This window comes from Urocitellus parryii, chromosome 10, assembly GCF_045843805.1.
Source record: "Urocitellus parryii isolate mUroPar1 chromosome 10, mUroPar1.hap1, whole genome shotgun sequence".
Lineage (NCBI taxonomy): Eukaryota > Metazoa > Chordata > Mammalia > Rodentia > Sciuridae > Urocitellus > Urocitellus parryii.
Genome location: NC_135540.1, coordinates 17,764,060 through 17,779,510, shown reverse-complemented (window position 1 = coordinate 17,779,510; position 15,451 = coordinate 17,764,060). Strand labels below are relative to the sequence as shown.

Here is a 15,451-nt window from a genome sequence, read left to right as displayed (position 1 = left end):
ATCCAATGGTGTGTGGGGACTTCTGTTTTTATTTAGGAGCTTCCTCACAGCCTGGGAGTCAGGCTGCTTCATGCTCTGCTAGATTTCCTGCTTTACTAGGGAAGGGAGGTAGTGATAGATGGACCTCACTGTTCTCTGTCTGGGCCTTATCAGGGATGGAAGTAGAACCCTTCGATTTCTGCATGTTAATTTTCTCTTAACAGGTACCAAAGTTATTCCAACACCAGGAAGTTGTAAATTCAAGCAGTAAGACAATGGCTATTCACATTTTTAAATACTTGAGCCACAAACACACTTAAAGAATGTTTTATAGTTTCCTTTCTTTGATCTGGCTGTTGAGTCGACTCAGAAACAAGACACCTTTCTTTATAAAGAAAAGCATAACTATAACACATAGGATCCAGAAAATGAGTTATAAGCATATATCTAGATCTGTGTACCTATTTCTTGGCAGAAATTTCTTACTTATCTGTTCATAACGGTAAGTAAAACGTGGTATGGTTTTTGTTTGTTTCTTTACATAAACTTCATTCCAAGTTCCAGCTCCTAGCAGGCTAAGCTGAATGAAAGTCGGGCTTTATTATTCCATGGCTTGCCCCTGCCACAGGTCTTCCTGGGCACTGAGGCTTGAACTTGCCGGCATCAGTTGCCAGCCCCTATTGTGTCCGTTCCCCACTCCTGTGGTACCATCAGGCCCCTCTCTCCCCCCCCCCATCCCAGTCTCACCCAAGAGAGGAATCTTTGGCAAAGCTGGCAATGTCCTAGGGCCAGCGTCCTTCCCTTTATCCTGCAGCCCTTCCGCCCTGACACACAAGATAGTGCCCAGGCTTCACCCTGTGGCACTAGCCTTTCTCTGCCCCCTCCCCAGTCAGTGTGTCTGTCTCTATGGGGTTTGTCTCTCCCCCTCTGGTTTCCTCCCTCCTCCTTCCCTTCTCCCTTCCCTACCTTCTCCTTCTCCTTCTCCTTCTTTTCCTCTCAACACTGTGTTACCCCTTCCCAGTGGACATTTCAAACTCTCTGTCATGAAAGGAGGGTAAATCTGTTTAGCACAGGCAGCTCTTGCTTTCAACCCTGCTAAAGTCCCTGGGGCACCTGCTTTAACCTACAGCCTCAAAAACTACCAGGAAGAAGAAACAGCAGACAGCATACCACAAATGGAGACATCCAATTTATTTTACCATATGTGTTTCGTATATTTTTATATGTCTTATTAGCCTTCTTTTATCCTAACAAATCAACTTTAAGTACTCCTCATAAGGTTTTTCCTTTGGTCTTTTAATCATTTATGATATTTCTTTCTGGATCTGATCCAAATATTCTCTTTTCTAAAACTCCAAGATCAAAACTGAAATGTATTCTCTGAAAATGATCTGATAGAAGCAATTATGCTTTCAACTCATTTATGCCTTTCTTCTTCTTTTTTTAAAAAATAATAAAACACTTTTAGGTTTCACACCAGGCCACTTTCTTGTCTGCTCGCGAGTATAATACTGAGTGTACATACTTTCTTTCTTTTCAAGGCAAGGTTTAGACACCTTCTGAAAACATCACCACGTGGATGGAGCCTGTCTTCCTCTTATGAGGAGATACTCTGACTGTCCTGGGACTTTGTAAAGCCAGAACATCAAAATGGGACAAAGAGCACAAAAAGTAATACCAGGAAGAAATTCAGTGAACATCATTAAATACCCAGTTTTCCTTCATTTTGTTTTAATTCATCAGAGTAGGTGAGAAAGAAGCGGATTGCTTTAGAGACCAGATTGGAATATCAGAATACTTTCATTTTTTCAGTTTCTTCTCAACCCCAACCATTTCTGAAGGCAATAATTCTTAGTGAAGAAAATATGCATCTCTGGCTTACAGCAGTTAGTCATTAATAGGATCAAAGAAGCACAGGGAAAATAGAGATGAAAGTAGTCAGAGAGGTCAGTGAATCTAATCTTAAAACTGGGAAGAAACTGTATCTTCCTGCTTTCGTGAAATAGCAGGAAACCTGTGCTTACAATCATAATGTGAAAGGAATTTTTTTTTTCCATTGGACAGATAGGAACAAAAGCTTCTACTTGCTACCTGATCATATCTTGAAACCCTTTGGAACCCTTGGAAACGCCAAGATGTTAGCGCATACAGCATGGGACTATAGGAAATCAACAATCAATTAACCATACACTTCTCTCTGAGTAGTTTCATCAGTCTTTTCTGACACATCAGGTTCCCAGACCTGGCTCTCATTTTTTGGTACTATACTCTGGTATTCTCTAGCTTACAGTACCCTTACCTTAGAATGTCATGTCCAGAGATGCACACAGTGCCCCTGGGGTAAAATACAAGATGGCTTTTGTAGCAAACTTGTCCTCACTTATCAAAATTGTATATGACCTGGACTTTCAGAGTAGTAACACTGTCTTATGTTTTATGCATAATTTCATCCTTTAGAGCATTTCTTGTGGTTGGCATGCTACATTCTGAGTTAGATTCTGATATTCAGTTAGAAAAAAAGGAGGACTTTTTTTTTTAAATCTTATGGCCATAAAGACTATTCTTACATCTAAGCTATTGGAAATGACCTCATTGATGAGATTCTTTCATAAAATTTCCCTTTCATTTAAGTAATTACACAGTTTTAATTTTTAAAATTTTTTTATTATTTTAATTCCAAATTGAGTATTTTGAAGATTTTGGGTGATTATTTGTTATCAAAATGTATTTTGAGTCACCTAATTCATATCTGATCTCTTGGACCTTGATCTAAACTAGAAAAACACTGCTTTCTTCCTTTGTCTTAAACTGTGATTTATGAAACTATTAGCCAGGGAAGTGACTTTCTCATGTGTTTTTACTTGCTGTTGATTGCTAAAGAAACAACAGGAAGACTTTTTATCTCCTCAGCTATGAAATGTATACATCTAACTTGAAGATTTTTTTAAACCACTTTTCTCATTCATATGAGAATCTCTGATCCTGTGATTCCCCCATACCACCCTCAAATCTCTCATTGACACAAGACCTGCATTATATACATTATATACATTTTTTACACAGATCTGCCAGTTTGATTATGATAGAGTTTAGCAGTCCAGGACCCAAGACATGGTGTTCTGAAATATTGACTCCTAAGATGAATGTTGTGTCAAATACAGCACTCTAAGGAATTGGCTTTAAAATCTTGGTTCATAATTTCAAGATGATATACCCATAGACCCAGACTTGAAGCATGTAATTAAATATGAGATAGTTCTTATTTTAGCACAGAAAGAAATCAGCTTTCTGGTCAGAAGGAGATATTTTTTTCAACTCAGTTTTAATTGGTAATATTCCTTTGGGAAGCTTGAAGAACTATAGTGGTTAACAGAATAAAATATCAAATAAAAACCTATTTATGGATAATTGTCCTATAAGGGAAGGATTCTAATTTTGTGTTTGGAGATCTGAATGGTATGAGAGGGTATCTCAGTGGGTGACTCATGACCTCTAGGATACAAACTAGTCAGTGACAGGAAAAAGAAAGGAGCAAATACCAACAAGCCATTCTTACTGGATTTTATTTTAGGATATGCCTCCTGTGTAGGCAGCAATATATGTAAAAGTGAGACATTTCTTTTTACTTATTTCTGTTTTAAGTGACTTCTTTGACAGGTCTTTGAAGATAATTTTCTTTCTTGAAAATTCAGTAACTGACCTTAAAGTCTGATCTTGTCACATTTCCTCCAGAGACAGCATCATTGTTTGCTTCCATGGTGACCGTCCAGTCTAGTGCCAGCTAAAACTAATGGCATTGGATTGTGAGGGAACCTTGCAAGGCAGACACCAACACATCATTTGTCATAATCTTCTGGTGAGGAAATTACTAATATTATTTAATGCTTCCTTTGTATTTCACACCTAAAGAGTGCTTAAAAAAATCACTGGCCATGAAGAAGTCACCCGTTTATGCTATTCTTAGCAAGAAGTGGGGAGGAACAGGGTTTGGGGCCTCAAACTTTAAATCCTGTGGCAGCCTCATAGGCCACGTTGCTTTGGATTCCAGCTGAATAATAGGAGGATTATATGTGAGGCATTTTTAATGTGTTACTCTAATCTCTAGAGATGGAGCTTAATAAACAACAAATTAATTCAATTATAAAACTGTCCCTCTAAACACAAAAACAAAAGCCTTTTACTTAGTAATATTCACTTGGCATATACTACATCAGACTGGAAATTTTTAAATGTGCTTTGGCAATTGTAAAAAAAAAGAAAGAAAGAAAGAAAGAAAGAAAGAAAGAAAGAAAGAAAGAAGGAAGGAAGGAAGGAAGGAAGGAAGGAAGGAAGGAAGGAAGGAAAGAAAGAAAGAAAGAAAGAAAGAAAGAAAGAAAGAAAGACAAAGCCATCTGACATAAATTAGTGCTCTCTATCAGACATTTTCATCTTACTTTCCAGCCTTGTTTTTGGTCTGAGCTCTCTAGTCCTCGGCCAGGGCCTATCTCACTGGGAAAGAGTATTTTTGACTATATGTTGACAAACTGTGGCTATTATTCTAATCTAAGTTTGCCATCAGCATGCAATATGTATACTATGATGGATGGATGGATGCATGCATGCATGCATGGATGGATGGATGCATGTATGGATAGATACAATAGGGATCATTGGAGAGAACCAAAGTATAAAATTTTTAAGTTTTGCTGTAGATAATCTTACTTTAAAACTGGACAGATCCAGAGGAAATGGTAACAAGGATGATAATGATAAAAATTTAAAAAAAATTTACACTTAATATTAATAGCTAACATTTATTCAGGCTGGCCTGGTACTGTGATAAGTGTTTTTTTTTTTTTTTATGTGTCGTCTCATTTAATTCTTTCAAGAACTCTACAGTTCCTGTGTGTATGAAGAAATTACAATGGAAAGAGATTCTGTGCTAAAGTTCATGTATCTAGTAGTTGCCATAGCTGGAATTAAAAAGCAGAGTTTCTCTTTTTATCTTGTACATGTGAAGATTCCAGGTGAACTTGAGACATCTTTGGTCACCTCAGCCTTCCCTGGCCTTTGATCCTAGTTCTTCTCTACCCTCCCCCCACACAGGCCTGCACATTCATTCTGGGGCTGAACCCCATCCACAGCTGCATGTGGGTGAAACAAACTTTTAAGTACTTTTCCTTCATTCTCAGAATTGTTCAAGCATGAGATAAACCCATCATTCTCAAATATTCTTTTCAACCAGAACACACAGCATGGTGGGTTTGAGGTTTGAAATTGATATGAATCGCTATATGATTTGTTTGAAATAATTGGGACTATTGTTCATTCACACGTGGCCACTGGGGTGGTATACACATAAATTAAAGGCATTGTATTGATAAATAAGATCAAGAAAATCAAATAGCTGTCATTGACCCCATGCTTCTCCACCACCATCCCTCAGCACACTCAAGGGCTAGATCAGTGGCTTGTAGTCCTGTTTGGTTACATATACCTCCTAGTTAAAAGGGTTCTAGCTATACTACTATATGTATTTTTATTGACCTACAAATAACATAAGGATAGGAACTGTTATTATTGAATGCTTGTTACGTGCATTATCTACTCTAAGAACTTTCAAGCGTTGACTCATATGGTGTGACTTCACAGCAGTTCTGGGAGGTAGATGTTGTTATTACCACTTTCCAGAAAAGGAAATTGAGATATGAAAAATTGAATGACTGGCCCAAGGTGACTCAACTAGCATGTGACAATGGAACTGTGAGCAGGTGGTCTAACTCCAAAGTCATGCTCTAGTCTACTGTATCATAGCTGCTTCGACATGTGCCATGCTACCGATTCATATGAATTATGGAATATATGAAAAATAGAAAGAATGAGGTGCATATTGGTGATGTGAAAGTTCTCACTCTTTTGGCCTCTGTTCCCGGTGTGTTGTGTAGAACCATCCCTGTGATGCATGCGTCCCCCTTTGTAGATCATGTTGATGGATGAATACAGAGGAAATCGAAACCACTGCCCTCAGTAGCCTTAATGTCCTTTTTGTGCCAGATTCTGTGGAGATAGTGAAGTGCATAACTGTGGAGGCTCTCCTCCAGTTTGTCTGTCCATCAGTTGTTGGGACCACTTTCCTCCCTATCTCGTTTGAGATCCAGCCAGGCTAGACAGGACCTCCAGGGATCCCCTCATGTTCCTTTGTCCTCCAGCCTAAAGGTGCCAGTCCCCTGATGTCAGGAAGCTGCTAGGTAATACACTATGTCACATAAAAACGAATGTCAGTATCTGCATGTCTCCCTCCCTTTCCTCTAAGTATCATTTTATTGTGAGAGGTTCTCTAATCACTCTGCTTAAAATTCTCTCTCTCTCTCTCTCTCTCTCTCTCTCTCTCTCTCTCTCTCTCTCTCTCTCTCTCTCACACACACACACACACACACACACACACACACACAGACACACACACACACACACACACACACACTTCTCCTTCCCAGCTTTACTTTTCTCCCTCCTGCTTTTGCCAAGATGTTATTGTTTTTCTGTTAGTTCCCTCTCCTCCATCTCAAAAGGCAAACTTCTTGCAGGCAGAAGTTTCTATCTTATCTATCCACCGATGTATTACCCAACTCCACAGCAGTGCCTGGCTCCTCGTAGACAGCTGAGAAGTACGGGTTTAATAAATAAATGATTTATCTAGGATTAGTCAGTTATGTAAGGATTTCAAACCAATAAAACAATATTACCCAAGAAACATATCACAAGGTATTTTATACTTCTAAAATCTATTGCATAATTTCCAGCAAATATACAGGAGAAAACTGAACGTGTCTCAATTTCCAACATGAATAAACCCCTATTTGCTCAGTGAACCATTTATTTTCCAGATAATCTAGTTTATCGATGGTTACATAGTCCTTAATTCTCAAACAAGGAAACACCAGTTCTCAGCACAGCATGGTTGATTTGTTGTTTTAAACTTATTCAAATCGCTGTTTGAAATAACAACACTGGCTGTTTGTCCAAAGGTAGTCCCTGGCATTGTCAGTACCTGGTCAAAAATTATTGTGTAGGAACTTTTTAAGGGCTGCATAAGGTTGAAAAGTGGCCGTTGCTAAGAGCTTGTGTAGAAGATTTCTTTGCTTGGCACCATTATAAGACTCAACCAATGTTCTGCCTCAAAATGTGGAGGAGCCAATGAAGATTAAACCACCACTTGATCACTGAATGTAATTGAAATTCAGAATACTCTGAATATTGATGAAATATACCAGAGAAATCAGTTTTATTTTCAATGTATTTATTTCAGACTTGTCACAACTGGAGCTGCTTCTGGGCAGAATTGGAAAAGCCCATTTAAAAAAAAATTAGGCAGGAAATACACATTCTTCGAATCTGAATATTTTATTTTCTGAAGTGTGCCTCTGCAAATATGGATCTCTTTTTACATCGGGAGTCCATAGGAGCTAGGTTTGTCTCTAAGAGAGATTAGCAGGAGACAATATAATTTACAGGCTGAACCAACAGAAGGGTGCTGAGTTGGGCTTTGCTAAACTAATATCATGGCTGGCAAGGATGACATGTCAGATGTTTCATTCATTTTAAAGACCAAACCATTTCAATAAATCATTTTTACAATTTTACGTTGCATAGGTACACTATCAGGAGAGGGCGTGTTTAAATGTGCCAGACACATCCATTTGTTTCACTACATCGTGTGCTTCATTTCATCCTTATTTCATTTCCCAAAGATCTATTTATCAGATTTGTTTATGAGCACATCCATATTTTAGTTTTATTCATGCAGTCTTGTCTGCTGGTGCTATTATGTGTACTGGAATCTACCTTGCACATACCAACACCACCTCTGTGAATGTCTTCACCGTAATTCCTCCTTTTGCAAAAAGCAAGAGTATTTCTCCTTTTTTGAATATCTCTGCTAATGTAGTCCAGTGAGAGAACAACATACAGATGCATTGGAGCTATTTAGCATAAAAACTCATCTGAGACAGCTGTAATAGCATAGGATGGTGTATTGTGTTGTAAAGTACTTAAGGTTGAATTTCTTTACTGTGCAGATTCTATACTGTTTTCTTTTCTCCCCTAACTCCTCCCTGTTTAACAGCCGACAAACCCAGGGAGCACTGAATGACTCCGATGATCCTGAAACAGGCTGTCTAAGTGACAACAAGCCAACTTCTCGACACTTCTACCCTGTCGCCTTGCTGCTAGTCAGCTCACACCTGCTAGTTGTGTGGCTCATTTTAAGTCTTGCATTACTCTTAGCCAAATATCAATAAGTTCTATGTTGTATTCCATTTTTGTTTTTCTACAAATGACAATGGACTTTAAATTATGGGGACAATGCTGTAATATTTCTACATTTTCAGATTCATAGAATTTAAAAAAAAATGTTTGAATTGTGTTCCTGTTCATTTTTCCTAAAATCTAAAAAAAGAAAACCAGAAAGTACTATGCATTAGTGAATTATTTTGCTCTTTTGTTCATTAAAAAAAAAAAAGTGTTTTCCCACTGTTAACTATCTCAAGAAGAATTTTTAAATTACTGTCTTTGGAATAAGACAAAGAACAGAATCCTGAAAGCTTGAAGTTCTGAACCTCCTCCTCCTCTTCTCATTCAGTTTATTTATGAAATGAAGATTGAATTTGCACAACACACTGAAACCCGAAATAAATCCCAGGGATGTGGGAGGTTACAGACTTGATTTCCACTGTGCTAATAACATAGTTGCCATCAGCTGATAGAACTACTGTTTGGTTTTTTTTAACCTGTCTTCTTTCTTTATTTTTTGCTGCACTTAACCTTTTCTGTCAAGTAACTTAATGGAGAGAATGGCTATTTATGTTTTGTAATTAAATCAATCTGTTTGTTACTACTGTTTGGGTTGCTTTGGCTTCTGGAGTACTTTTCTATTTTTTTCAACAAGGTCTCTCTCGTGTGTCTTGATGCGTCATTTTTCTGCACCTGTGACTTTTGTACTGTCTGTGGACAACCACTCTTCCCTTACAAAGCTGAGACTTGGACCAGGCTGTTGAGAAAGCCATTTTCTCTCTTCCTTGCACAGTTAAAATAATGAAGTAAAATAGAGATGAAGCTTTCCTTTAAAAATCTATAGGGCCAGACTTAATAAATTAAATGCCTTATTCCTAGAACCTGCATCCTTAGGGCTACATATAGATTTTAATGTGTTTTGAAGAGACTGAGAAATTAATTTGTGGAAAAGTTATAAAAAGACAGATATATTTATGAAATGAAAGTGAAGCTGTATTGTGGAGCGAATTATATTTAAAGAGTTTATTAAACCTTAAATGTCTGTTAAGAACAAAGAGACTTTAATCATCTCTTTCCGAAGGCAATAATGGTATTGGGCCTGGCCTAGGATTTAATTTTGTAAGATGTATCATCACTTGTGAGAAAAAAAAGATGTAGAGTTGAATCTTTGTTATTTTTACTTGGACTGTTGCTGCAACTCTGCATTGAACAAATAAAGCATATTTATTTATTCTGTCTTTCATGAAGTTGTACTTTTTCCCCTTTCACCAGAGAAGGATGCCGCATAGAGAATGTTCTGAAGAACATCAAATGCAGGAAGTATGCTTTCAACATGCTGCAGCTGATGGCTTTCCCCAAGCACTACAGACCTCCAGAGGGCACTTACGGAAAAGCTGACACCTAAGGGTGCCAACATGTAAATAAACAGCAACACAAACATGCTCAGTTGGATGATCTCCTCCTGGATCTTTATTATTATTATTATTATTATTATTATTGTTATGAATATGTGGGGGGAAGTGATCATGGATATTTGCCCAAATCTAGGAATTACTTGAATTCCTATCAGCATATGACTCTGAAAGAAATCCATCCTAAAACTCCTAGATAACACTGCCATTTCTAGTTGCAAGCACCTTTGTGCTGACCCTCACAAAGTGGTGGATATTAATTCAAAAAGTGTAAATTTCATTCATGGATTATTTAAATGCAGAGTGTCTTAGAAAAAAAGCGCTTGCTTGTATTCGGCCAGAGATGATTTAGAGTGATGTTCTTCCCCCAGAGTGAAGAAAGGAGAAGGTAAAGGGGCAGAGAGTTCAAGTATGCCCCTTCATAGCCCTAGATTGCAGACAACCTTAGAGCCCCCTTAGGGAGTTATTAAAGATCTTTCTAGCAAATTGAAATCAGATAAAGTTAACTCATGACCCTGACTACTAAAATGGTGTGCAGATGAGTTTGTAAAGACCTTTGTCATCCAGTCAAGATGTGACTCCTGCTCCTAACCAGGTGGATGAGCAGAGTTAGCATGGCAGAACACACACCTTTCCAAACTGTGACATCTTTTCAAAACTCCTGCTTGTGTTGGGTGACCCAGCCATAGCAGTGGGGAGACAGATAATGTTATAATAGGCAAAATCTTGCAAGGGACTGAAAGAGCCTGTTGATACCCAACCTGAAAATCCCCATCAGTTGAACTTTATGTAGTGAAGTTCATGAACTTCACAAGATATATCTTTGAGATGCTTTCTAGCAGCCACCTTGGTGGGAGTGTGCATTCTGGCATAGGTTAGTGTAGGTGAATAAACCTTCAAGGCATGTGGAACTGTAACTAATGAGAAACTAACAACAGTTTTCTGTTTATCTGATTTCAAATTTTTTAATTTGAAATTTATGTTTTCTGAATTCCAAATTAGAACTTTCCTTAGAGATCAATTATCTTCTATGATACCAACATTTGAAAAATTGGTAAATTAAGGAGAACCATTAACTAGAGAATTACAGAATCATGATTACAGTCTCTTCTTACCAACAGTATTACTCTTAACTTCCTAGCCTGTGGCTTGTTCCTTCTCCAAATTTCCATGCTAAATATACCACAAAATTGAGAGAGAATGCTATGCTAGTTAATTCACATAGAAATTAGGATCTATCATTGCAATGGTACAAAAACTTGAACAAATGGAGTTTATTTTCTCCAAATTTTAAGAATTACTTTTTTCCTTTCTTGACAGTGGAGCATGCCACCCAGGGTAGGGATCTTCTTTGGGATCACTGGGGTCTTATCACATAGACACTTCTCAGCTCTGACCACATTCAGCTGGTGATAATGTGGAGGCTTCCATGGCTAATGTGATAACTCCTTGCCAGAGGACAAGTTGAAACTAAGATTTCAAACAAATCTCCAGTCCCACATTACATTTCTCAAATTGCTATAAGGATAAGATAACTTTTGAGGCTTCTAACACTCAAATTGTCAATGTATTATTTTAGCTGGTGACCAAAGGGTGTTACTGAAGCAGTTGCCACAGGGTTTACAGGCATTTTAATGAAGATGTGATGCATACTCTGGATACTCTGCCTACTGCATACTATTTATGGATAACATTATCCTGGGAGTCTGTCCTACCTCATTCTCCATTTCAGTGATTATTAAATGTGATCTTTGAATTGTTTGAATGGATTTAAAAATGATAGGATTCATGGTTCTTTTTTTCCCCCCATCCCTTTGGTTTTAAGATAAAGATGTTCAGATGACAGAGTTCTCCTTGGATAGCTCTGAAGCTTCATTTAGTACATCAAAATGGTAGTCAGAGTCCTAAGAGACCTTACATATGTATCAGCCCACTGATGTTTATAGGCAATAATTATTTATATTTTTTAAAATAAAACCTCTTAACTCAAATATTTTTTTAAATTCATTAACTAGAAAGCCAGCCATAAGGTTTTATATATTTAGAAGTCATTTAATAGATTTTTAAATTAAATTCCAACATACACATTGCAAAGGATAGAGTTTGATGTGATGCTAAAGCATATAAATTTTCATTTGTCATTAGCATAATCATCAGCATATCCTTATTTAAAAAAACATATTTATATGTATATCTAAAAGTGGATTTCACCAAAAAAATTCTTGTTTCAGAAACATTCCTGCTCCTTTCCAGGTAGTGCAAATATCCTTGGGAAACTACTTAACTATGAAAGCTTTCTGAATTGAATGTTAAACAAAACATGTTTTTCAGTCTCCCTTGAACACATACAGTAACATCATGATTTTCTATCTATATTTTCATTTAAAAGTTATACAACATGTCTATTTGAGGTGATCATATTGTCTCAAAAATGAGCCCCCAAAATTACATTTACAAACAACACAGTTATTTTGCTAAAAAATGTGTTCCCCTTCAACTGTAATTAAAAATAGGTGTCAATACTGGATTGACCATTTATAGAGCCCTGGAGAAAAAAAAAAAAAAAAAAGAAAGGCACAATCTTGATTATGGTTGTCCCAGTGACAAAAATCCAAAGTCTGGAAATGTTCCCCAAAACAATTAAACACAAATTTTTGAAATATTTGATTGAAGCAGACTCCCACTTTGGTATACCCATTCATGTCACTTCTCATATGGCTAATTTTTTTCTCATGAATATTGCCTTGAGTTTTATCTGTACACTGCAAAACAACTTTTTGTTGCATGGAGCTTGGTAAGTCCGATAATCCAATGGATCACAGCAAGCACCTGATCCAGGTGATGAATTATACTAAAATGACCACCTCTCTGTTAGGGCAGTATTCCATGTCATTAGCCTCCAATCATTTATTAAACCACAACACATCTCTAACACCTCTTCTGAAAAAAAAATGTGAATCCCTAAAATTACCATTTGATGGGGGATACTTCTCCCATTTTTTCTCTCTTTAGTGGAATATTTTGCATAAATAAGGCTCATGGTAGAAAAGGAAAAAAAAATGTGCTTTTTTTTTTTTGTCCCAAGGAAATCAAATTTCTCCCTATTAAAGGATCAAATTATGCCAGGAGATAAGATCCCAGTGTTGTGCTTTGCTGGAGCTGGCATTTGTTGGCTCATGAGAGTCAATCATTAAATTTTCAGAAATTATGTAAGCTGATTGCTAAACACAATCATAATTAAATATTAAATTATGAGATACAATTGGATCCATTTTACCAAAAAGTGAAGGTGATTATGGAAGCTTGCCACTTGCTAATTATTTTACTAAATTTTGCTACTTACCTATATGCTTGAGCTCTATTGTATCTTTATCTTTGAAGTGCTATATAGTATTATGCTACTGTGAATCTCCACCTGACTCCAAACAGGAGCACCATATTGGTATTGGTATCTGAAAATCTGCCACCGTGGGAATATTTACACCACAGGAACTGGCAAATGCTACACACTAAGATGCTTAGTGCCTGAAATGTCACTTGTCAAATGTGTACCAGCACTCAGCTGAAAGCCACCACCATTTTTTATCCAGAGAGGAACATATTTTGGGGAGCAGGATAAAATTATTAAAATAATATGAATTATTAAAATTATTAACTTAGTCATTTCAGATGGCTGTAATTTTGTTTTGGTGTGTAACCTCTTTAAAGATTCCTATTAGGCTATAATTAATATTTAATAGTTATATTTTATTTATAATTAAAATTATTATTATAGAGTTGAATTTATAAACCCATCTCTTAATAATGTGCTGCAAGAGGAATCTTAGCAATGCAACTTCAGTGTAAGCAGTAACTCAGGATTCATTTCAGGAAAATGTTAGCCTAATCAGAGTATCATTGAAAATGTGCTTCAGTATCAATTTTTAAACTTATAATTTTGGCATTTGCTAAAAGTAGAAAAAAACAGTAACATATTACTTTGCCCAGATTCTAATAAATATAGCTCAATTGAAACCCAAACTGTTAGATTAAACAAATTAAACTCTGGCAGAATGCTAAAGCACCACAGATGTTTTAAGTGTTGATTTCCAAGCAGAATGGAATATCATTTTAGTTCAATATACAGGGCATGTTTTCTAATATTTTAGGAAATAAATTAACTTTTATCACAGATTTAAGAAACTGGCCTGAGAAGAATTGTGAGCAGTTATCAAGGGAAGCAAACATATTGAACACAAAGCATCTCTAATAGCTGGAAGCTTTACAAATTATGCACTAAGAATAATTTGCTAGGAATTTGTGTAGTTGATTGATGATTTTCGCATAAATTCACATTCATTTCACCCAGCTGCAATCTGTGTAAGCTATGTATTTTCCCCCCATATTTAAATTCCTTAGCTTTGTAAACTCCAAATATATGACATCTTTTATTTCTTTGGCAGTTTGAAGTTAGAACTTTGCATCCAAAGTGATGCTACCCAGAGCAAAAACTGCCTTTAAAAATAAGAAAATAAAATCAATGTTTTAGATAAAATATGGCAGTCCAAGCATGGAGTTAAGGAATACAAAATTGCATTTTTTTTCTTTCTGAGACATGGTGCACATTTATCATTCTTTGAATTTTATTTCTAAGAAAATAAAGCAGACTCTAAAACATTTCTGGTTTAGTAGAAACAAACCATAACTAGCAATTTGTAACAAAGGTAGAGGGAAAAAAATGTAGGGTAATGTTAACCCCCAAAAGGTACGTGCAATCAGGTTTCCTGAGCTTGAATTCTTATTCAAGCATGTATACTAAGAATTTTGAATTGAAAAAAGAAAAAAAAAAGATCACAATTAAACCTGGTACCAGAGAGAGTGAATATTAAAGAAAAAAGACCGAATACAAATGGCATTGCCTGATAAACCATACGTAGGTAGGGCAAATGCTTATAAAATACATCTTTTAGTAAATACAGTTTTAGGATGAAGGTGTTGCTCTTTTGCACTCATTTTATGGTAACATTCACAATATTCCTAAAATCATCAAAATTTTTCCCCGGTCATAACAGGGCATGATCCAACAGCCTGTCTTTAATGATGAATTAGCGTGGTATTGATCACTAGCAGGCATTAGTGGTAAAATTTTCCCAAGATTGCTATGCTCTCTATATAACTCTTATTATGTTTTTATATTGTCATTAAATAAAATGTCATGTTAAAGAGCTCTCACTCTTAAAAAAGGCAAAGTGCCTATGTCTATACTATATAGACTCACTCCAACACACACATAATAGCCTCTTGTACAAATAACTTTTTATGTGAATATTTTATTATTTTATGTAACCCAACATTGAATTTTCAGATTCTTGTGGTACTCATCAGGAAGGTTGGCATTTGTTTTCTTTTTTTGCTAAATATCTATACTTTTAGGTGAACCAAAAATTTGTACTATAGGAAATGAGCCACACCTAGATTAGAACATTTTATGTTGGCATTTGTAGAAATATCATTTTTGTTTTATTGTTGTGTGTAAACCATATTCATTGTACACTGTGTGTATATTTTTGTTTAAATAAATATGATTTTATTTTTTATGTTTCTGTCTTTCCTCCCTATTATGTTTTTTTTTCATTTTCATCAGTGTAGCAATGTGTAAACATTAACTAAAATATTAGAATACGGTCACAGTTACAGTGGAAATTTTTTGATGACTCTAGATTAATCTCATTTTTCACTAGTAGAATCTACTTTTTCAGGATTGCTCATCTGTGGAGCAAATCATCTACATCTTTAAAAAAAGATTCAAGCAC

General features: G+C 36.1%; 1 protein-coding gene across 2 annotated transcripts in view; it reads left to right on the top strand.

Annotated features, from left to right (window-relative positions):
- Inpp4b (inositol polyphosphate-4-phosphatase type II B) overlaps positions 1 to 15,235 on the top strand; it is a 756,225-nt gene extending 740,990 nt beyond the window's left edge. Inside the window, exon 27 of one of the 2 annotated variants that reach the window (XM_026386173.2) lies at positions 9,520 to 15,235. In XM_026386173.2, coding sequence (XP_026241958.1) covers positions 9,520 to 9,652 — 133 coding nt within the window. In that variant the 3' untranslated portion in view covers positions 9,653 to 15,235. Of the gene's footprint in view, positions 1 to 8,080; positions 8,803 to 9,519 lie in introns of those variants that run through there. The other variant, XM_026386174.2, reaches the window with a different exon arrangement.
- Positions 15,236 to 15,451: the final 216 nt, after the last annotated feature.